The sequence below is a fragment of the Cyprinus carpio genome, unplaced genomic scaffold (assembly GCF_018340385.1).
Source record: "Cyprinus carpio isolate SPL01 unplaced genomic scaffold, ASM1834038v1 S000000168, whole genome shotgun sequence".
Taxonomy (NCBI): Eukaryota; Metazoa; Chordata; class Actinopteri; order Cypriniformes; family Cyprinidae; genus Cyprinus; species Cyprinus carpio.
The window spans coordinates 112,823-137,719 of NW_024872919.1; the positions used below are offsets into that span (position 1 = coordinate 112,823).

The 24,897-nt window shown below is 39.6% G+C and overlaps 1 protein-coding gene across 1 annotated transcript in view; it reads left to right on the top strand.

The window, feature by feature from the left end:
* Nucleotides 1-24,897, top strand: part of LOC109054615 (NACHT, LRR and PYD domains-containing protein 12-like) — a 55,980-nt gene that overhangs the window by 16,883 nt on the left and 14,200 nt on the right. The window contains 5 exon segments of the mRNA XM_042753842.1: nt 5,788-7,683; nt 20,980-21,153; nt 21,257-21,371; nt 21,373-21,431; nt 22,157-22,330. Coding sequence (XP_042609776.1) covers nt 5,788-7,683; nt 20,980-21,153; nt 21,257-21,371; nt 21,373-21,431; nt 22,157-22,330 — 2,418 coding nt within the window.

Below are 24,897 nucleotides of genomic sequence, written 5' to 3' on the forward strand. Positions count from 1 at the left end.
TCCATTTGCAGTGGGGCTGACATTGGAGATTCAGTGACTAACAATATGGGGGGGGAAGGGTTTAGTGAATTGGGTGCTGATGCACAGTGGTGCCCCCTAGTTCTGTCCAGTGTTTCTATATTTTTCATGTACATGTTATGATGGCTTAATTTCATGTTGTAGACGACGAAATAGTAAATGATTTACAGTTACGATACAGGTTTTCACAAAAGCAAAATATATTTTAAAATGATAAACCTCACAACTGAACCTTTAAACCATTTTTTAAGAAAAGGGATGCGTTTGAAATTTTAATTATATTAATTTAAAATGGTTATGTGTGTGGATTTTCGCATTGGTCTGAACAATTGATTCCGGGATTGATCCCGGGTCAGGGACCTAGTAACATTGCCGGGTTAAGTCCCGGAACGAGCGGTGTGTGTGAACAAAAGCCAGAACTAATGCCGTGTCGTAGTGATGACGCATGTAATCGTGCGACTCTTTTAGCGGGTGTTTTGAAGGCAGATCAACGTTCGCGACGAAACAAATATGTGCAAACTGTAGCGAAGCAGAGATCAGTTAGTTCCTCACTATCCGCACTGAAGCTGAGATCGTTCGCCAGCTTCAGTGAAAGTTAACGTGTCTAGCGTTTTCGACTCGTACATTACATGTCACACTCTGATATCACGTGTCTTCACGGGACCTTTATGGGTTGTGTGTGAAAGCACGCACATATTCCGGGTAATCACTGGCAGTGTGAAAGTGCAAAATCTAGCGACCCGGGAACAATTGCCGGGACACATTACCCATGTATTTTCCGGAATCGCAGTGTGAAAGGGACTTTAATGAGTGCTACAGGTGATACAACAATGTATGCAACTTTACCTATTAAGGTATATACAGTATACATGAATGCATAGGCCAATGTTCAGCATTACCCTTTGATGTTTGGTCACACAATATGTAGGTTAATCTGGGATTGGTTTGGAAAATGAATTATGCATAGGAAAAACCTTAAAGACATTGTTCTAAACTTGGACTTAAAATGCAAATAGACCTAATGTCAGAGGGGCCATACCAAGGCCACCTCTTACAGCATCAGCCAATCAAAATGCTGGAACTGAAAGGAGCCAACTTGTAAATCCCTCCTTCTCAGGAAAGATTAAAAGGTTCTCTTTAACACAAAGAAGTGTACTAAGCGGTTGTTGCTAAAAGAAATGTGGTAAGCCAAGATGTGCTAAGCTGCTGTTGTTGTACTACTGAGAAACAAGGAAATTCTGCAAGGAGTGAATTTGGGGTGTTTGGGAAACTGCCACAGCAACAACGACCGCAAGCTTAGTGCCCCCCACCCCCGATCCTTCTCCTGCGTGTTCCAGGTTTTTTTCGGATCTTCCGTACAGACTTCTGAACCTCCACCTTCCAGGCTCCTCCATTTGCATATTTCCAGACCTTCTCTGTGCTCAGGAGTTCGTCGTTCACCACTGCTTCGTGTTCAAGACTGTGCAATGGATTTGACTCCTTTCTGCCCACTGCAGCATAGCCAAGGTCAACAAGTGGAAGACATCGCCGCTCAGATATGGAACATAACTATCACTCTTACAAACCTTTTTCCAGAGACCGTTGGCATTAGAGTGTATTGTCAGTTTCTGATTATATAATTTGCGTTAGATTTTATATAGCTGATGTCAGTTAATAATAAATAATCCCTTGTTTTATTTGTTGAATCTTAATAAGGTTTAATGTCCACAGTAAAATCTAATATAGTAGTAACAACAATAATTCAGTTACTTGCATTTATCAATCTTTCGCACTTTATCCATTCCTTGTACCTATTTAGTAGCTGTTAGTTACATTTGTCTATCCTTTTGTTAATAAAATTCCTTTTATTACACTTGTGTCCTCCTTGTGTAGATAATTCAGTAAGAGGCTCTACAAGTTAACGATTCTCAAAAATCCTTCAGATTGGTCAGACTACAACTTATTATTTATTATTTATTCAACAATCTTCAATGATTGTTCTTAACTATCAAGGTGAAATTCCTGGCTGGTTTCCCCCTTAAAATAATATAGTATAAAATAAAATAGACCAAAACTAAATATTAATATTTAAGCCCAAACCATTACACTGGTGGTGCTACTTAGACTTGAAATCAGTACATTTAGTAATCACCAGAGTTAAAATGAAAATGTCATTGAAACTTTTCTGAAGACAGTCAGTGTAACAGGGACTTTGTTAACACAAAGGCATAGTCAAACAGGCAAGGTCAAGATCCAGCAAACAAGGTTATTTAATTAATCCACAAAAGAGTAATCCAAAAGAACAGGAAAGGGTCATAACCCAAGTGATCAGTCCAAAGTAAAAAATAAACAAAACAATGAAACACGGCAAAGGCAAATGAAAACGCTTGGTAGGGTCCGCAACACCAAAACAATACTTCATAATGTGGATGTGAATGAATGCAACTTAAATAGTCCTTCTTATTGGAAACAGCTGTAGGTGTAATCAGTTCATGGCATGGGGTGTTATGGAAGAATTTTTCAATAAAACAATGGTACAGTTTAGGGATGGAGTGCCCTCTAGCGGATCTTATGGGCACTCCAGCTGGAGATCCTGACATAACCCCCCTCCCCTTAAGGAGCAGCTTCCAGACGCTCCTATACGGTGCAGCGGAGGTAGAACAGGGTGAGGGATGGAGTGCCAGGTCCATGTGGCAGAACATGGAGCAGTGAAGGACCTGGACCATGGAACAATAGCTGACCGTGGACCAATGGAGGACCTGGGTCATGGAGCAATGGAGGACCATGGTGCAGTGGAGGACCTGGGCCATGATGCAGAGTAGGAAGCCAAGGTGAAGCAGAAGACCACCAGATCAGGGCCGGCAGAGCAGAAGACCACCATGACAGATCAGGCTGGACTGGAAATAAGAGCACAGAGAGGTTAACAGAGGCCTCAACGGCCTTCATGAGACATTCACAGTCTAACTCCATGGTTGTGACAGGACAGGCAGAGAGTTCGTAAACAACCTACTCAGCCATAACGGGGCAGACAGAGAGTTCATGAACTGCCTCCTTGGCCATAATGGGGCAGACAGAGAGTTCATGGACGGCCTCCTCGGCTGTAACGAGGAAGACAGAAAGTTCATGAGTTGCCTCCTTGCCCGTAACGGGGCAGACAGTGAGTTCATAGGGTGCCACCACCTCTGGAGGTTCTGCAGCTGATGCCTCTGGGGCAGACTCGTAAACAGGAGAGGCCTCTGCGGCCTGAAAGCAGTGTGTTGTCCAGACACACAAAATTGGGACTGCCATCACAGGCAACACAGTGGATAGAGGGACTTAAGAGTCATGAGGCCTTTAAGGCTGTGAGGTTTGAGAGCGTAGAGACCACTGCTATGCCAGCCGCTCGCACTGACACCAGTGGTTGGTCCATCATACTGGCAATCATTCTTGTCAGTCCTGGACCAAGCTCTGCATCTGCAGGAGCTTGGGTACTATAGCCCTCCCAAAAAAAATTCCCAGGGGAAACTTGCATGGCTGGCGTAGCATGACGAGGCTCTGGCATGGCAGCCATCTTGGCTGGGGGCTCAGGCGTGATGGCCATCTTGGCCGGGACTCAGGCATGGTGGCCATCTTGGCCGGCATGGTGTGAGCAGGCCCTGGCTTGGCTGATGTGTTGTGACCAGGCCCTGCCCTGATTTTAGTAAAGCCAAAGCAAAAAATGTCTTTAAGGGTAATGTCACTGAAACCCACCTGGTCACACAGTTTACAAAACTCTGCCACATAATCCTCAATAGGCTAATCTCCCTGACGAAGGTGAATGAGGCAAGATACTGGATCCATGGTTGGTCTGGTGTTCAAAAAAGCTGCTGGATCTGTGGTAGATTTAGAATCAGAATCAGAAAGAGCTTTATTGCCAAGTATGCTTGCGCATACAAGTGATTTGTTTGTGACATAAGCTTCCAGTACACAGAGACGATGACACACACAGACAAAAAAAAGAAAAAAAAAAAAAACCTTTGCAAATAAATATGTGTATAACAATTTTGCTATAAATGATAATGGAATAGGATTGAGTAAGATGCAGGGATGTACTAGGATGGAGGGATAACAGATAAATATAAGGATATTGCACATTTTTATTGCATAAGTGGGGAACATTTAACTGTTCATGAGGTAGATTGCCTGGGGGAAGAAACTGTTCTTGTGCCTGACTGTCCTGGTATTTGCGGCTCTGAAGTGCCGGCCAGATGGCAAAAGTTCAAAGATGGGCTAACTTGGATGTGAGGGATCCAGAATGATTTTCTGAGCCCTTTTCCTCACTTTGTATGTATACAGTTCTTGAAGGGTGGGCAGGGGAGTACCACCCCCAGTAGGCTGATTGTTTTTTTGAGGGGGAATGTTTTTCTGTAACGAGGTGTATTGTTTGTTAAAACAAAGGTGTAGTCAAACAGGCAAAGTCAAGATTCAGCAAACAAGGTAATCCAAGGTAGTTGCAAAAGAGTAATCCAAAAGAACAGGCAAGGGTCATAATCCAAGTGAGCAGTCCAACGTAAAAAATAAACAAACAATGAAACAGGGCAATGACCTGTGTTGACAATGAAAAAGTAACTGTGTGTGATCTCTACCTGGGTCCTTCTCATAAATAAACGGCATTTATAAAAATAAATATACACACTGTTGCTCAATATTTAATTACACCTTCAGATGCATGATATTTTCATTTGCTACAAGCAGGATGCACAAGAAGCATGTTATATATATTCATATATTCACATTTACATTTAATCATTTAGCAAATACTTTTATCCAAAGACTTACAAATGAGGACAATAGAAGCCAACAATAGAATTAATACCAACAAAAGAGCAATAATATGTAATTGCTGTGTCAAGTCTCGGTTAGCCTAACGCAGTACACAAAGCAAGTTTTTTTTAATAATAAATAGAAAGAAAACAAATCAAGAATAGAAAAGAACAGAGAACTCTACTGTAGTGTTAGATGTTTTTTTTTTTTGTATAATACAACAAAAACTAGTAGAATAGAAAAAGAATATAGTTTCAGTTCAGTTTCAGTTTATAAATTTATAAAGCACTATTAAAAACAACAGAGAGTGTTGACCAAAGTGCTGTACAATAATAAAAATGATTCCACATATAGAAAACAGCAGTATCAAAACACCAGATAAAACATCAAAGACAATACAATCAGATATATAGAATGCTAGTATTAGAGGGTCAATTTTTTTAAATAAAAAGAAACCAAATACAATAGAAATAGAATTTGTAAATACAAATGTGTTAAAGGGTCGTTTTTTAATAAAAAGAAAACAAGTAGTTAGAATAGAAAATGAATAGAGAGTGAAAGTGTTAGTCAAGTTTAAATTCAAAAATACAACTAGCTCTCATCTGATTTAACCATCACTTTCATCACCTCTATGTTCAGTTACAGTATCTTTGTGAATCTGGTTTCAGTTTTCTGCAGTTCAGAGCATTTTATTCTTATTATTTAGTGACAATTAAGGAGAGATCTGAGGTCAATGGAGGAACATTTTGTGAATGCAAAATGTTTCACAGTTCAAATATGCATTGAAAGGCTCAACAGATATTTCATTAAGTGTAATTTAAAGAGTAAAGCTGGTTCAAGCTGATCTGGGATAGTTTCTGCATTAAAATAGTTAAGATCTTTATTAAAGGTGTTTATTGTGTCTCAACTTGTTCAGAGAATGGCATTCGTGGGTTTACGAAAAGATCTTTCTGTTTCTGCTTTCATTCATTCTTTGTGTTGTTCTTCTTTTTTCTGCTGTTTGGACAGAGATCTCCGACTGGAGCCTCTGAGTGGAGACCTGCAGCAGAATTCTCACCAACCAAAAGATGATGAACTACAGAGAGTCAAAGACCAGCACAAAGCCAGCATGAAGAAAAAGTATGAGAGATTATTTGAGGGAAACAACCTACAAGAGAATGATACCCTCCTGAAAAGGATCTATACACAACTCTACATCATAGAGGGAGAGAGAGAAGGAGTAAATGAAGAACATGAGGTTTTACAGATGGAGAAAACAGCCAGAACAAAACACTCACAGGACACTCCAATTGACTGCAATGACATCTTTAAAGCTTCACCTAAACCAGGATGTGAGGAGAAAGACCAAATCAAGACTGTTCTTACTAAAGGAATCGCTGGAATCGGAAAAACCGTCTCTGTGCAGAAGTTCATTCTGGACTGGGCCGAGGGAAAAGCCAATCAGGATGTAGATTTTATGTTTGTGTTTTCATTTCGAGAGCTGAACTTGATCCAAGATCATCAGTACAGTCTTCACAGACTTCTGCTGGACTTTCATCCTGAACTTCAAGATCTGGACTCACAGATTTATGAGGAGTGTAAAGTTGTGTTCATCTTTGATGGTCTGGATGAAAGCAGAATCACACAGATGTTTTCAGATGCTCAGAAATTTTGTGATGTGACTGAGACTTCATCAGTGGGTGTGTTGATGTCAGAGCTCATTAAAGGAGAGCTGCTTCCCTCTGCTCTCATCTGGATCACCTCCAGACCAGCAGCAGCCAATCAGATCCCCTCTGAATACATCAACCGTCTGACAGAAATCCAGGGATTCACTGAGCCTCAGAAGGAGGAATATTTCAGGAAGAGAATCAGTGATCAGCATCAAGCCAGCAGAATCATCTCACACATCAGAAGAGCAAGAAGCCTCCACATCATGTGCCACATCCCCGTCTTCTGCTGGATCTCATCCACTGTGCTTCAGAAGCTCCTGGAAGAAGATCTGAGTGTAGAAATCCCTCAAACTCTGACTGAAATGTACATCCACTTCTTGCTGATTCAGATCAACATGAGAAACCAGAAGTATGAAGAGAGAGATCCAGAGAAACTCCTGCAGTCCAACAGAGAACTGATTGTGAAACTTGCTGAAGTGGCTTTCAAACAGCTGATAAAGGGCAATATGATGTTCTATGAGGAGGACCTGATTGAGAGCGGCATAGACGTCACGGATGCCTCACTGTATTCTGGGATGTGCACTGAGATCTTTAAGGAAGAGTCTGTGATTCATCAGAGGAAAGTCTACAGCTTCATTCATCTGAGCGTTCAGGAGTTTCTCGCTGCTTTCTATGTGTTTTACTGCTATTTAACAAAGAACAAGGAACCACTGCAGTTTCTGGATGAACATACACATAACTATGACCCTGACTATCGATATGGTAAGCATATGTCTGATGAACTCTGTCTGTATGATCTACTAATGTCAGCAATACATAAAGCCATTGGGAGTAAGAATGGACAGCTGGATCTGTTCCTGCGGTTCCTGCTGGGCGTCTCACTGGAGTCCAATCAGAGACTCTTACAGGATCTACTGACACACACAGAGAACAGCTCAGAGAGCATCAGGAAAACCACACAGTTCATTAAAGAGAAGATCAAAGATGGATATGGATTCTCCACTGAACGATCAATAAATTTGTACCTCTGCCTGTTGGAAGTAAAAGATCAGACTCTGTCCAGAGAGATTCAGGAGTTTGTGAAATCAGGCAAACACTCAGAGAAAAAACTCTCTCTTGCTCAGTGCTCAACAATCGCCTACATGCTTCAGATGTCAGAGGAGCCTCTGGATGAACTGAACACCATGAAATGCAACACATCAGATGAGGGTAAAAGAAGACTGATACCAGCTGTGATCAACTGCAAAAAAGCTCTGTGAGTTTTAATCCTTAAAAAACAAAGAATAATTTTTAATAATGAATATAGCATCTTTAAAATGAACCAGTTACTAAGTAAAAAATATTTTTCTAAATAACAAGCTTAGGCTCAGATTTACTAACAAAATCACTCTTCTGGCATTAAAAAACTACTGTCAGGATTTACTAAAGACACACAATAAAAAATTGAGCATTGAGTACACATTGAGTATGTTTATATGGACATGAGTAATCTAATTATTTACCTTATTTTGAATAAGACAATATTATGATTAAAGTGTTTACATGAGTTGCTTTTAGAATATTCCTTTCATTTTCCCATTTTACATGTTATAGTACATAGATCGATTTATGGCACGTCATTACATTCCCACGCAACATCCAACATTCCCCAGTCACAAATAGCTTGATTGACAGGCCATCTGACCAATCATAATGCATTTTGTCCAACAAACAAATCAGGCAGGAGAGTAGGTTAACTTCAGTGGACTTAATCTTGAAAAATTGTGTGTATTGACGTCTTTCCATGGTTGAAATAAAATAAGTTCTGTTCACGTGCCGCTTGAACTGAGGTAATACAGCGATCTGTCATGAAACACAAGAGACACAAAATGGTATTTATTGTTTGAATTTCTTAAAAAAATAACAAAATTTGAAAGCATTTTCATTTGTTTCATACCAGAAGTAACCTGCTCTGTCTTGTCTGTCGGCATGTTGTCAGTTTCCTCTGTGCTCTGCAATGTATTTTTTACTGTGTGAGAACATGATGTGTAGTGTGAGAGTAGGATGGCTTGTCGGACATAGCAACAGTAACTAAGGAGGGCGGGTTTTTGCAAAGGGTCAGTTTCACGTATCAAGAGTTCATCTTTGGTACTGTACAGTTTTGGGTGTTTCATTTTTAAACTTACAAAAGCTTCAAGTGCAATTAATTACATGACATGCTATACATGCAAACAGACGATGACTGATAAAATGTGCCTTCTTGCTGGAAGCCATGCTCTTTTGTTTGCCATCAAATGATTGACCACTGCCGTGTGTATCCTGTTGCAAAATGCAGCAAAAAGTCCTACACGACGGTAATGTGATCAAGGTGTGTACATGTCTATACTGTACTTCAGTAATGCGACTAAAATAGGAATACTCCACATTTGGGCTGTCACGATATTAGATTTTTTATATTATGGTTATTGTGGCCATAAGAATTCATGATATCGATATATCATGATATCTATAGAAACCTTGTTTATTGAGTTTTTCTTTTTCACCCAACAAACGTAAGGATATTGATAAACACAGAGCACAAGACTCTGGCTTTCTCCATCTTCTTCAAAGCTCCTATGAAATAACAAGAGAGAAAATACCATCAAGTTCAACAGTATGATGAATAAATATTAATGGTAACACTTTACAATAAGATATCATTTGTTAACATTAATGTATTAGCTAACATAAATGAACAATGAACAATACATTTATTACATAATTTATTAATCTTTGTTCATGTTAATAAAAATAGAGTCGTTCATTGTTCATGTTAGTTCATAGTGCATTATTGTTTACAAACACAACTTTTGATTTTATTAATGTATTAGTAAATGCTGAAATTAACATGAACTAAGATTAATAAATGCTGTGGAAATATTGTTCATTATTATTTATGTTATTTATATATGCTAACTAATGTAATTAACTAATGTTAACTAATGAACCTTACTGAAGAATGACCGCAGATGAGGCATTAAGTGCACGGCACTGAGACCAACTTAACATTTTACAGAGTTTAATGTAGCAATGTGGTCGGTCAGTTTTTCTAGATCAGTTTTAATCATGTAACTGTTAATAGATTTGAACAAAGAAATAAAGTGTTACTATGCACAGGCCGTACTGATTGCAAATACAAAAATAAGACGAGTAAAGAAGCGAGCGCTGTATCTTCTTCTTGTGTGACAGTTGTCAGCATTAAGGCACAATACTGCCACCTGGGAGCTCAACCAGGTACTGGTGCTGGAGTATTTACATGTGCTTCTATCATAAGCAAACTGTTCATTTTAAATATTGCGATATCGTCACACAATAAATTATATTGATAATTATTGCTTTGAATATCACGGTTATCGTCAAAACCGGTATATATCGTGACACCCCTACTCCACATGTGTTAATTTGATTTGTGTTTACTTCGAGTATAACTTTAGCTGGATTAAGGTAATGAGAAATCTCTGTTTACATGGTAGATTCTTAATCAGAGTATTGTCTTAATTGTGTTAATATCGGATTATTGTTGTCCATGTAAACATACTCATTGTTTTTCTGCTGACCTTATTGCATATGCATTTGTAGGAGTTTAACAATCAATAATGTTAGTAAAGTTTTTTGCAAAAAAACAGTCATATTTAAAGAACAAGATTATTTTTAGTCTCAGTCTTACTCTGGTTGGTAAATGTTATGATTGTCTAATATCATTGCATCTCTATCCTCATGTCTACAGTGCAACATTAAAATGTGAAGGAAGTAGAAAAGAGCCATTCTGGCAGCTTAGTTTCAACAAAAGCTCTTTTTACAAAAAAAGAAAAAAAAAGAAAAATCAAGGGACATGTTTAATGTTAAAAAGAGTTAATTTGACTAGTGTGATTGCTCTGTTCCACACCTGTGTGCGGTTTGTTTAGCCGTCCCTGGCTCACTTGGAAGAGGTGAGCAAGAGCACAGTTCAGTTGGGCTCGGGCGCGATACGCATGTAGTGTCATCGTTTACCGCGCCAGAGCACGGAACAACTAGTATTTTGTGTGCGCTACTGTCATCATTACAACCGCAAACATCTTCTGTTACTACTACTACAGTACACTTTTCAATTAATTTAATTAAATCAAGTATAATTAAATTTATATTGGGTCTGGTTCTCATCTTATTGATTGCAGTTTGGGAATAAAGCTGAACATTCTTTCATTAGCTGCCTCAGTAATAATCTATTGATACATGCAAGTGAAAATAACTGCATGGCATAATTAAGTTTATTTGGCAGTCTATTAGCCAAAGTGGTTTTCTCCCTGTTATCTCGTACATGACATAAGCGTACTTTGGCCTGGAATGTGAGTGCAGGCCAGCAGGACAGTGTAGAGGAGGGATAAGCGCACTCGGGCTCATTTGTAGGGAACAGTGCCTAGTGTGAGTACACCCTTAAGCACAGTAAGACCTGACCTTTCAGACCTGAAGCTCACGCAGAGAAAGCCACCTTTTAGACAGTGATTGCGAATTCAGTTCTCTTTCACCGATTATTGAGCTTGAATGGTCAAAAATATGTCACAAATGCACTTCCTGATGACCTTTCATGTAAACACAGTCAGGTTTGTCTTAAGTGAATATAAACATTTGAGAAAAAAAATCAGATGTTGCAGTGTATTGGATCTGTAAGCTTCTGCATGACCTGCATCTGAAGCATGTGTGAAATCTCTCCAAACTCACTGCTGAGACATCATCCTGTGACAAATGACAGCACATCCCAGAAGCTATAAAAGATACCTAGACCAAACATCATCAGCTTCTTTGTCTTCAGTAAGCAGTCTGTGACATTGTGAGTTATATTTGATGTTGTTTGTCCTGTAGTAATTTAGAAATGGTGAATAGTAAGCAGCAGTTTAGTATCTAGGTGTCTACCTGTCTGCGCTACATTATGGGAGGTGACACGAAATCTGTGTGCGGTCTGCTTTGGAGCAGAGCATGCACAGTCAGCTCTTGACATTTACATTTACATTTAATCATTTAGCAGACGCTTTTATCCAAAGCGACTTACAAATGAGAACAACAGAAGCAATCAGATCAACAAGAGAACAACAACAGTATACAAGTGCCATGACAAGTCTCTGTTAGTCTAGTACAGAACACGTAGCCAGTTTTTTTTTTTTTTTTTTAAGAATATGATAGACAAGAAAAGAAAAGGTAAGTACTAGTATTAGTTGGTTAAGTGCTGGTGAAAAAGATGATTCTTTAGATGTTTTTTGAAGATGGGTAAAGACTCAGCTGTTCGAATTGAGATCGGGAGGTCATTCCAACAGCTGGGCGCAGTCCAGGAAAAAGTCCGTGAGAGTGATTTTGAACCTCTTTTGGATGGCACCACAAGGCGTCGTTCACTTGAAGAGTGCAAACTTCTGGAGGGCGCATAAGATTGAACTAGTGAGCTTAGGTATGTTGGTGCTGTGCCAGTGGTCGTCTTGTAGGCAAGCATCAGTACCTTGAACTTGATGTGAGCAGCTAGTGGTAGCCAGTGTAACTTGATGAGGAGAGGAGTAACGTGAGCTGTTTTTGACTCATTGAAGCCAGCCCTCGCTGCTGCATTCTGGATCAGTTGCAGAGGCTTGATAGTACATGCAGGAAGGCCCGCTCGGAGAGCATTACAATAGTCCAGTCTGGAGAGAACAAGAGCTTGGACAAGAAGTTGGGTGGCTTGCTCTGACAGGAAGGGTCTAATCTTCCTAATGTCGTATAAGGCAAATCTGCAGGACCGGGTCATTGTAGCAATATGGTCTGTGAAGCTTAACTGATGATCCATCACAACTCCTAGGTTTCTGGCTGTCCTGGAAGGAGTTATGGTTGACGAACCCAGCTGTATAGAGAAGTTGTGATGAAACGATGGGTTAGCTGGACACCACCAGCAGTTCAGTCTTAGTAAGGTTGAGCTGAAGGTGATGGTCATTCATCCAGCTAGAAATGTCACTGAGACAGGCTGAAATACGAGCAACTACCGTCGGGTCATCTGGTTCGAATGAGAAGTAGAGTTGAGTGTCATCAGCGTAGCAGTGATAGGAAAAGCCATGCTTCTGAATGACAGATCCTAATGACGTCATGTAGATGGAGAAGAGAAGTGGTCCAAGTACTGAGCCTTGAGGAACCCCAGTAGCAAGTGGTTGTGACTTAGAAACTTCACCCTCCAAGACATCCTGAAGGATCTATCAGAAAGGTAGGACTTAAACCACTGGGGTTCGGTTCCAGAGATGCCCATCTTTCTGAGGGTGGACAGGAGAATCTGGTGATTAACGGTGTCAAAAGCAGCAGACAGGTCCATCAAAATGAGTACTGAGGATTTTGAAGCTGCTCTTGCCAGTCGCAGGGCTTCAGTAACCGAGAGCAGGGCAGTCTCAGTTGAGTGGCCGCTTTTGAAGCCAGATTGGTTGCTGTACAGGAGGTTGTTCTGTACAAAGAACATAGAAAGCTGGTTGAACATAGCTCGCTCAAGTGGTTTTGCAATGAATGGAAGAAGGGATACCGGTCTGTAGTTTTCTAGAAGCGCTGTATTTAGATATGGTTTCTTCAGCAGTGTGCTTACCCGAGCTTGCTTAAATGCTGAGGGAAATGTTCCAGAGTGAAGAGAGGAGTTGATAATGTGAGTAAGTGAAGGTATGTCTGAAGAAGAAATCGCTTGAAGGAGGTGAGTGGGGATCGGATCAAGTGGACAAGTAGTAGGATGACTGGACAGGATAAATTTGGAAACGTCCATCTCTGAGAGTGGAGAGAAGGAGGAGAGAGAGTGAGCATTAGTCGTTGTGAAGTTATCCTCAGTCTGCGGTGTGGAGAATTGGTCACTGATGGTTCTTGTCTTATTTGTGAAGAAAACTGCAAAGTCGTCAGCTGTAAGAGTCAATGGAGGAGTAGGTGGAGGCGGATTAAGAAGAGAAGAGAAGGTTTTGAAGAGTGTCTGAGCGTCACAACAGTTGTTAATTTTGTTGTGGTAGTATGATGTTTTAGCAGTGAAGACATTTGCAGAAAAGGAAGAGAGGAGAGACTGATACACACTGAGGTCGATAGAGTTTCTTGATTTATGCCATTTCCTCTCTGCAGCCCTGAGTTTAGAGCGATGTTCACTGAGAACATCGGACAGCCAGGGGGCAGATGGGGTGGTGCGTGCTGGTCTAGACGACAGTGGGCAAAAGTTGTCCAAGCAAGAGATTAGAAGACCAGGTACTCTTCCAGGGGTGTATTCCAGAAAGCAGGGTTACGATACAAATCATTGCAAAGCAACTTTACAGAAAAATTAAGTTTCTACAATATTTAGTAGTAGCTTATCAGTGATGACTGTCAGTTTATGTGCATACGGCAGAAATGTTCAGAAAAATCAATAAAAGACAAAAACAAACAGACGATTAACACTATTAACAGCAATTATGAAATGAAACTTATAGCAAAATGTGGTAGTTCTATATGTTGTCTCTGGGTTAGCATCATCTGAGGTCCTCTGAGGGGTTGGCATCATCTCTTCTCAGGTGTTCTGGATCCAGACTGGAGCTTGTGTAAATCCCGTGACAAAACAGAGAAACAAATAGAGACATAATTAGCGTAGCTGCGTGTTCCAGCCAAGTAAAATTAATTAGTTTAACCCAAGCTAAGGAATAATAATGTGCATTTGATCAGATATAACTGCAGTCCAAAATTATGAGATGCATTATTTGAATGCTTGGCCAAAGAGATGTGTTTTTAATCTAGATTTAAACAGAGGAATTGTGTCTGAACCCCGAACATTATCAGGAAGGCTATTCCAGAGTTTGGGAGCCAAATGCGAAAAAGCTCTACCTCCTTTAGTGGACATTGGTATCCTAGGTACTATCAAAAGTCCAGCGTTTTGTGACCTTAGGGAGCGTGATGGGTTGTAGCGTGGTAGAAGAACTAGTTAGGTACACAGGAGCTAAGCCATTAAGGGCCTTATAAGTAAGTAATAATATTTTGTAACTGATACAGGAACTTAATAGGTAGCCAGTGCAGAGACTGTAAAATTGGGGGTAATATGATCATATTTTCTTGACCTGGTAAGGACTCTAGCCGCTGCATTTTTGGACTACCTGTAGCTTGTTTATTGAGGATGCAGGACAACCACCTAGCAGTGCATTACAATAGTCCAGTCTAGAGGTCATGAATGCATGAACTAGCTTTTCTGCATCAGAAAACAGGTAACATGTTTCGTAGCTTGGCAATGTTTCTAAGATGGAAGAATGCTGTTTTTGTAGGATGGGAAATATGATTTTCAAAAGACAAGTTACTAGTTACTGTCTAATATAACACCCAGATTTTTGACAGTAGAGGAAGTAACAGTACATCCGTCTAATTGCAAATTGTAATCTACGAGATTCTGTGTAATGTTTTTTGGTACAATAAGTAATATCTCTGTCTTATCTGAATTTAATAGGAGAAAATTATTGATCATCCAATCTTTTACATTTTTAACACACTCTGTTAGCTTAGATAATTTAGAAGTTTCACCTGGTCTTGTTGAGATATATAGTTGAGTATCATCAGCATAACAGTGGAAACTAATCCCGTATTTTCTAATGATATTACCAAGGGGCAACATGTATATTGAAAATAGCAGAGGACCTTGGGCAGATCCTTGTGGCACTCCATATTTTACTGGTGATAAATGAGATGACTCCCCATTTAAATAAACAAAGTGGTAGCGATCGGACAGGTAGGATCTAAACCATCTTAAAGCCTGTCCTTGGATACCTGTATAGTTTTGTAATCTATCTATGAGTATGTCGTGATCTATGGTGACAAACGCAGCACTAAGATCAAGTAAAACCAGCAATGAGATGCAGCCTTGGTCTGACGCAAGAAGCAAGTCATTTGTAATTTTAACAAGTGCAGTTTCTGTGCTATGATGGGGCCTGAAACCCGACTGAATTCTTCATAGACATAATTTTTTGCAGATAGGAGCACAATTGAGCAGACTGGTCTGTAATTTGCCAGTTCACTAGGATCTAGTTGTGGTTTCTTAATAAGAGGCTTAATAACCGCCAGCTTGAATGGTTTTGGGACGTGACCTAAAGATAACGACGAGTTAATTATATTGAGAAGCGGTTCTTCTGCTACAGGTAACAACTCTTTCAGTAATTTAGTGGGTACAGGATCTAATAAACATGTTGTTGGTTTAGATGTAGTGGTAAGTTTATTTAGCTCTTCCTGTCCTATAGTTGTAAAGCACTGTAGTTTATCTTTGGGTGCGATGGATAAGACTAAAGTATTAGATGCTGTAGAATCTACGTTTGTTATTGTATTTCTGATGTTATCTATTTTATCAGTGAAGAAATTCATAAAGTCATTACTATTTAACTGTGAGGGAATATTTAGATCGGGTGGCGTCTAGTTATTTGTTAATCTAGCCACTGTGCTAAATAAAAACCTTGGATTGTTTTGGTTATTTTCTATGAGTTTGTGGATATGCTCGGCCCTGGCAGTTTTTAGAGCATGTCTATAGCTGGACATAACCTTTTTCAATTTGATGGCGGCAACAGCTTCTAATGTATTAGAGAAGATAGTGCCCATGTTGCCAGTCATTTTGTCTAGTTCATCTGTATTTATGGGTACACTGAGCAGTTGAGATAAATCAGGCAGGTTATTTGTGAATCTGTCTTTGGTGGCTGGAACAATAGTTCTGCCTGGACGATAACGCGAATCTATATAGTTATTATCATCAATACGCAGAATGCTCGATACAAGGAAATGGTCAGTAACATCATCACTTTGAGGTACGATATCTATGTCAGTAAGATCGATTCCATGCGATATAATTAAATCTAGCGTATGATTAAAATGATGAGTGGGGCCCGGTGACATTTTGCTTTACTCCAAAACAGTTTAATAAGTCAGTAAACGCAAGTCCTAATGCATCATTTGTATTATCAACGTGAATGTTAAAATCTCCGAAAATTAGTGCTTTATCAGCGGTAACCAACAGGTCTGAGAGGAAATCTCCAAATTCGTTTAGAAATTCTGTATATGGCCCTGGTGGTCTATACACAGTAGCCAGAGCAAGAGACACAATAGATTTATTTTGCATATCTGACAGTGTAACATTAAGCAGAAGTATTTCGAATGATTTAAACCTGTATCCTGTTTTCTGGGTAACATTGAGAATATCGCTATATATTGTTGCAACACATCCCCCACGACCAGTCTGACGGGGCTCATGCTTATAACTGTAGTTTGGTGGAGTAGACTCATTTAGACCAATATAATAATTTGGTTTTAGCCAGGTTTCAGTCAAGCAGAGTACATCAAAACTATTATCTGTGATCATTTAATTTACAATAACTGCTTTGGGTGGGAGTGATCTAATGTTTATGAGCCCAAACTTTAGAAATTGTTTTTGTTTATTTATTTTAAGTTTTTCTGGTTTAATCACGATAAGATTTTTTCTAGATCCTACATTAAATTTATATTTTGACCTCACTATTCGGGGAACAGACACAGTCTTAATAGATTGGACGGCACACGTACTTCTATCATTTAAGCAGGTAGAACAAAACCCATCATGGCAGTTATTTGAGAATTGGCTTACTAGTCAAATGGAGTGTGGAGTCCTGGAGATGTTGTCCGAGAGGACATCCGCTCCACTCCGACTCTGCTGGGGTGCAGGCCATCAGCGCGAAAAAGCCTAGGACGCCCCCAGAAAAGATACCAGTTATTAACAAAGAGCAGTTTCTGTTCTTTACACCATGACAATAACCATTCATTTAGAGCAAAAAGTCTACTGAACCTTTCGTGTCCTCGTCAATACGTGGGCAGTGGTCCTGACACAACGGGCGTCGTGCTGCGAACCGTCTCGATCAGGCTCCTGAAGTCCCTCTTCAGCGTCTCCGTCTGCCGCTGCGTGGTGTCGTTAACCCCAGCGTGAAGCACGACCGCTCTGGGGCTCTTGTCGGCCTTCAGGATCGTGGGTATCTGCGCAGAAACATCGAGAACATGAGCACCAGGGAAACAGTGAGTGTGCACTTTACCTTCGGCTAATGTAGCACGGATGTGTCGGACGATGGAGTCGCCGACGATCACAGCGTCGCGTTCCGTCTCGCGGAGGGGAAAGAAGCGGTTCCGTGGACCGGAGGGGGAGAGGTCGTCACCCGGGGCCTGGGTGGGGTTTTTGGTTTTGGATGTAATGATGGTGCTCCTGAAGTCCCTCTTCAGTGTCTCCGTCTGCGTGTCGGACGATGTAGTGTGTGATGAGAGCATGTGCATAGAAACACACGGGGTGGAGGTGGTGGGACTGTTAGTAGCGCACTGCATACTTACCCTGGAATTGTGTGCGTCAGCCCGGGATGTTTCCAGCGCGGCTCTCTGCTCTCTCAACTGGGCCTGCCTCTGCTCCAGGACCCGAATCTGCTTCTCTACGCTTCTGCACCGAATGCAGCTCAAACGTGTCGTCACCTGTACTCAAAGGTAGACAAACATCCGTCATTAAATCAACTAACAGTGAGTAAAGCAATTGTAATGTGTGTGAATAAAGTATTAGCGATGCACGCGGGTTTAGCGACAACCATGCTGGTGATGCTAATGGGCTATAAGCCACTAGCGGACATGGGAAATCAAAATAAAACTAGTGATAACAAGGCGCTCCGATTGTTTTTGTTGTAGAATACGATAGAGGATATATTCACACGTTATAGAAACGAAAATGATGGCGTATAAAATAGATTTCAATAATAAAAATTAGACGATAGAGAAATAACCTGACGGAGCTTAAACTAGAGGCATACGGCAGCAACAAAGTGAGCAAAAAGTGTCTGTAGCACTGTTCGTGTCCAGAGCTGAAAACTGAGAGCATGAAGGAGGTGAGGATGAAACCACAGAGGATAGGCGAGATGGAGAGAGTTAGCGTAGGTTCCGTCGAAAGGTGACCTGAGTTGGAGTGTGTGCCACTTCAGCAGTAAGTGCTAGGTTAGCAGTAATGAGGAAGTGGTCTGTGGTGTGCAGTGGAGCAACTAAAGAGTTGTCCACAGAGCAACAGCATGTGTAGATGAGGTCCAGTTGGTTGCCTGATTTGTGAGTCGCTGTAGTAGACACTCGCTTGAGATCAAATGAGGCGAGCAGAGTGTTGAAGTCAGCAGCCTGGGGTTTATCTAGGTGGATGTTGAAGTCACCAAGCAGTACCAGAGGAGTACCATCTTCAGGATAGTTTGATAGCAGCACATCCAACTCCTCCAAGAAGTTTCCCAATTGACCTGGGGGACGATAAATGACCACAAAGTAGATTTTAACAGGGTGGGTTACAGTAATAGCAGGTGATTCAAATGACGCATTGCCTGTAGGTGATGGTTGAAGATCAAATTTCCAATCTTTTGATATAAGGAGACCAGTACCTCCACCCCTCCCAGTCGTACGAGGGGTGTGGGAACAAGTGAAATTGGTGGAGAGGGCTGCGGGAGTGGCAGTGTCTTCAGGTTTGATTCAAGTCTCTGTCAGTACCATGAGGTTGAGACCGGAATGAGTAGCAATAGAAGAAATGAAGTCTGCTTTGTTAACAGCAGACTGGCAGTTCCAGAGACCAACTGTAATAGAGAGCGTAGTAGTAGAGGTCAGAGAGACAGGCCGTAGATTTGTCGGGCAGGCCTTCTTGCGACGTACATACGAGGAGGCTTCACACGAGGGCTGCCGCGACTATTGCGACTATTTTAGTCGGGTATTATATCGAAGTCATAATTTTGGTATCCAAAATAAGTTGTGCATACTCATATTACATTATACAGCCTTTAGCTTTTATTACAGCGTGTATTAGTCATGATATTGTTCTGACAACCTTATCCAACATTGTAACATTCATTTCCATCAAGAGTTATTTATTTAACATTATTTTTTGGCCAAGATATTATATTGATAATGGGAGAGTCAAACCCTTCTTTAAAGTTGACTCCTTCACATCCCAAATACTTTCAATAGGGTTACGGTAACAACTCTATTGGTGACCAAATCATGTGTAAAAATTATTTCTCCTGCTCCCTGAATCACTTTTTCAAAATTTGAGCCCAATGATTCTTGTCATTGTCATCCTGGAATATGTACATGGGTACGTCTTCCAACATAGTTGTATAAGAAAGGAAAAGCTACAAACTGCATCAGTTAAAAGGATTGCTGCCAAACATATGACCTGCCAGTAACATATTAATCACTGAAATAATGATTTAATCCTAGACCTTTCAGTATTTGCTCATTTAAATCCCTTTTTCTTTGGCCAGGCAGTGTACATAAACCTGTAAAATAACTACACAGTAATGAGTTTGTGAAGTGAATGAGTGTAAATTATATTATTAAAATGAACACATCAAAATTGCAAATCAATAAACTATATTGCTGTCTCAGTGAGTCTCTCAGAAATCAGAGCTTTCACAAGAGTGATATCATCTAAAATACTACAGCATACATATATCAATATTATTTGATGTATCTTTAAATGTTTTAAACTTTGTATGAAATTATATGAGAACAGCATGATCGCACATCAAATCGCTGTGTTGCCGTCTCTGTGTGACTCTCACAAATCCCTGCTTGACAAGGCATTACGCCTAGTCCCATAATAAAATTTAACTGAAAGAAACTTGTATCTTAAAATATGTCAATGCCATTGTTTTGTCTCAAGATGCACACCAGTAATGTTTTTATTTTTCCTAAGACATAATAAAAGATACTTAAATGTCATAATTGAACTATGGCTAATCTTGGCTTAAACTTTAAAAGATGTTTTAAACATGTTTCATCCACTGATTATTATTATTATTATTATTTTTTTTTTTTTTTCAAATTTATTGTCCTATAATCAGACAAAATTTTATATAGAGTCCTTTTATTTGCGGTTGTGGATAATTGACCTGATTATCTGCGGGAAAATAAAACTTTTTATTTAACATTTAGTATTATTGTTTTAATTAGAAGATATTTAAAGAATTTTCTTTTATAATTACAAAAATATTTTATGAGTTACAAAAGGCATTGTTAAATAATATTATTAAGGGAACAGAATTGCATTTGAAATAAGCTTCTTGTTGGCACTGATAGCCTCGTTGTTAGCACACAACACATGGTGCAGTTGCACCTCCGGTAACAGAGTTTCATTCTTGACTTAAGGTTCTTTGCAGGTTCTGCTCTGCCTTCTCTGCCCAATGCTTTCTTGTCAATTCTCTACTATCCTATAAAAATAAAGGCCATGAAAAGCCCAAAAATATAAATTAAATAAGGGCTTCTCTTGGATTCTCCTCCATTTTTATCCAAATACAATTAATTTTGAGATTGTTACAGATACAGATATTGGCTCCGCTGCACACCCATACCTCGGATACAAGTTTGAAAGTATAAGTAATAGTAAAAGTAAAGTATTAAATGAAAATTAGAAGCAGTAAAGATTTAATCTGTGAAAAACAGTAAAATGACACTAAATGCACAGATGCATAATTTTTTTGTTCCAGATTTCTTTCAGGAACTTAGTGTACATGTCTTTACTGTTAGTTTACTAAAATTTTAAATTTATGTAATATTTCATCTCTTCTAGTCTTTCTGGCTGTAATCTAACTACTCAGCATTGTGAAGTAGTGTCAGTAACTCTTCAATCCATAAGCTCTGTCCTGAGAGAGCTGGACCTGAGTAACAATGACCTGCAGGATTCAGGATTGAAGCTGCTCTCTGATGGACTGAAGAGTCCAAACTGTCAACTGCAGATACTGAGGTATTTAAAAATGTTTAAGATATACTTTACAGTCAACCAGCCATAATGTTTATTTTTGTTTGTAGATGATCTGACTGTTGATGTATGTGTTTTGATCTTTCAGTCTTGCAGGCTGTAATCTTACTGGTCAGAGTTGTAAAATTGTGTCTTCAGCTCTACAATCCTCAAACCATGCCCTGAGAGAGCTGGACCTCAGTAACAATGACCTGCAGGATTCAGGGAGTGGAGCTGCTCTCTGATGGACTGAAAAGTCCAAACTGTGAGCTGCAGATACTGAGGTTTGATATCATTAATTATTATGAAAATACCTCAGATGACTTGAACAACACAGATATATTGTCGCAGCAATAGCTTGATGTTTTTGTCTATTTTAGGGATTTCCTGGAATGTCATGAGTTCTAATACTTCTATGAGCTATATTTTAACTTTCTACCTGAGGGCACCCTCCGGCTATGAGTATGAATGAAACAGACATTACATGTGTTAGTGCTCAGTAATGCTCACTCCATCCTATTTTGGGTAAAAATAGGAAAACTAATACATCTCTCTAAATAAAATTGAAATAAACATATGATATTCCATGTTAATCTCTAGTTGAAGATGAAATCATAGTTTATTATTATTTTTGAATTATTATATTGTTATTTTTCTTCTTAAACTCCCTCAATTACATTTTAATTCATTTAATTTAAACCTTAAGTGATGGGTAATTTAAAAACACAAAGTCATCAGTGACGTGAGTATCCGTCACTAAACTGTAATACATTTATATGTTGGTTCTGTTCCGTTTACCCTAAGGAGGTTATCACTGCACTCCCTGCTCTTGTCCATGGTAGGCTGCATTGATGAGAAGGGATCTCTTGCCCAGAACAGAACCATAATGCAGATCTGAAACTGTGTGCTACTTGTCAATCCACTTCCAGAACTGATAATTAAATCATTCATTAAATGTCTTGGTACTCATTTAAATCAATGAGTAATCACTTTTGTTTTGTTTTTATAGATTGGCCACCTGTAATCTCACTGGTCAGCATTGTGAAATTGTGTCTTCAGCTCTTCAATCCTCAAATTGTGTTCTAAGAGAGCTGGACCTGAGTAACAATGACCTGCTGGATTCTGGAGTTAAGATGCTCTCTGGTGGACTGAAGAGTCCAAACTGTCAGCTGCAGATATTGAGGTATTTAAGGGATTTACCTAATGTGTGTGTGAGTCGAAAATAAAAACATACAAATACACAGCTAATGTTTACTTTCAGGATAAATTTGATTATCAAAATTAAATTTACATTTACAAAAGTAAATTCACATTTAAGAACCAATGCAGAGCTATCAAAGTTAATTTATTAATGCATGCAATAAATTGTTTAATTAATTTGTTAAAATTTATTTACTTTGAATCGAAATATTTATTTAATCAAACATTTTAACAGTTTCATTCAGTTCTTTGTGATTTTCAAAAAATTGATCAGAATCAGAGCTGGTTTGAGTCTGCTGCAGAATTTCAACACCATTAACATCAATTCCATGTGACAGTATTAAATCTAAAGCATGATTAGGACAATAAGTAGGCCCTGACAAGTGTTGTCTGACACCAGTGGAGTTCAGAATGTCTATAAATGCTGATCCCAATGCATCTTTTTCATTATATTTACATTTAGTCATTTAGCAGACACTTATCCAAAGCGACTTACAAATGAGGACAATAGAAGCAATCAAAACTAACAAAAGAGCAACAGTATGCAAGTGCACTATAAGTGAACAATATGTAAGAGCTTTAATAGAAAGTCCTAGAGTTAGAGGGTCAAATAAAGATGGAACATGTGTTTTTAGTTGTTTTTTGAAGATGGCTAAGGAATCAGCTGCTCAGCTGCTGGGCAGGTAATTCCACCCAGAGGGAACAGTTAATGAAAAAGTAAGTAATAAAAGATTTTGTGCCTCTTTGAGATGGCACAATAATGTGTCGCTTACTTGCAGAACGCAAGTTTCTAGAGGGCACATAACTCTGCAGTAATGAATTTGGGTAAAGGGGTGCAGAGCCAGTGATGGTTTTGTAGGTAAACATTAATGCCTTGAATTTTATGTGAGCAGCTACTGGTAGCCAGTGCAAATTGATGAACAGAGGTTTAACATGTGTTCTTTTTGCTCATTAAAGATTCATCTTGCAGTGGCATTTTGGATTAACCCTCTGGAGTCTAAGGGTATTTTTGGGGCCTGGAGAAGTTTGTCCTGGTGAATTATGTCTTATTCCTCTCATCGCGAAGCAAACAGTAAAATAAAAAAAACTTGAAGAACAGTCTCGCTGCGTTGTCTTCTGTTGTGTGGGCGTATTCAAGCCGCGCGCTTCAGTGAAACATTTGAATCTCAAAAGCGCGTTCAGCCAGGGGGCGGGGTCGCATTATAAGATAATGAAGGGAGACGTGAAAAAAATGGACATCGCGTTTGTTTTCATATGGATTACTTTATCACAGAATATTTGTTTTCGGCAGCACTTGTTTAGTTTAAAAGTAGACATGTTCAGGCTTTCTATAGATATCTCTCTCATGTCTCTGTGTTGAGTATTCACTGAGTTACAGTTCATTTTAATGACGCGTTTGTAAATGAAGATCAGCGCAGACAAAGGCTGCAGACAGAACTCCTGGTTTGTTATCTTTATTTTATAAGTGCACCAAAGTTTTGTTGTTATTATGTCTGTATACAAAAAAAGTAGACCCTTTACAGATTAAATTGATGTATTGCTCTTATCTGTACGATCAAAACTGAAAGTGTAATTTAAGGTCTTTTCGGGGTTATCAGGAGAAAATACCCCAAAACGCGTATACGCGTTAATCGACTCCAGAGGGTTAATTGTAAAGGTTTGATAGAAGTGGCTGGAAGAGGAACAAGGAGTTGTGTTGCATGTTCTGAAAGAAAGGGTCTGACCTTCCTAATGCTGTATAAAGCAAATCTGCAGGACTGGACAGTTTTAGTAATGTGGTCTGAGAAATTCAGTTTATTATTGATCACAACTCCAAGGTTTCTAGCTGTTTTTGAAGGAGTTATGGTTGATGAGCCTAACTGGATGGTGAAATTTTGATAAAGTGATGGGTTTGTTGAAACCATAAGCAGTTCTGTCTTAGCCAGGTTGAGTTGAAGGTGATGGTCTGTCATCCAAAAAGAAATGTCTGTTAGACAAGCTGAGATGTGAGCAGCTACCGTCGGATCATCAGGATGGAATGAGAGGTAGAGTTGAGTGTCATCAGCATAGCAGTGGTATGAAAAGCTATGTTTCTTAATGACAGAACCTAGTGATGCCATGTAGTCAGAGAAGTGTGTTGAATGTCTACTTCTGAAGCCAGACTGGTTGCTGTCAAGGAGGTTGTTCAGTGTGAGAAAGGGACAGAAGAGGTGGTATGAGCTGGCCTGGAAGACAAGGGGCAGACACTGACTAAACAAGACATAAGAGTGGAGCAGAAAGTATCAGTAGCACTGTAGCATCAAGAGATGATAACTGTTCAGGGAAAGGAAGCGAAGATGAAACCATAGTAGATAGTCGGGAGGGTGAGAGTGAGCATCGGTTACGTCGAAAGATGACATGTGAAGGGGTAAGTGATGTGTCAGAAAGCATGTTGAGGTTAAGAGTGAGGAGGAAGTGATCTGAGGTGTGCAGTGGAGTAGCCAGTACATGATCAGTGGAGCAATGTGGTGTGTAAATAAGGTCCAGTTGGTTTGCTGATTTGTGAGTAGCCGTAGTTATCACTCGCTTGAG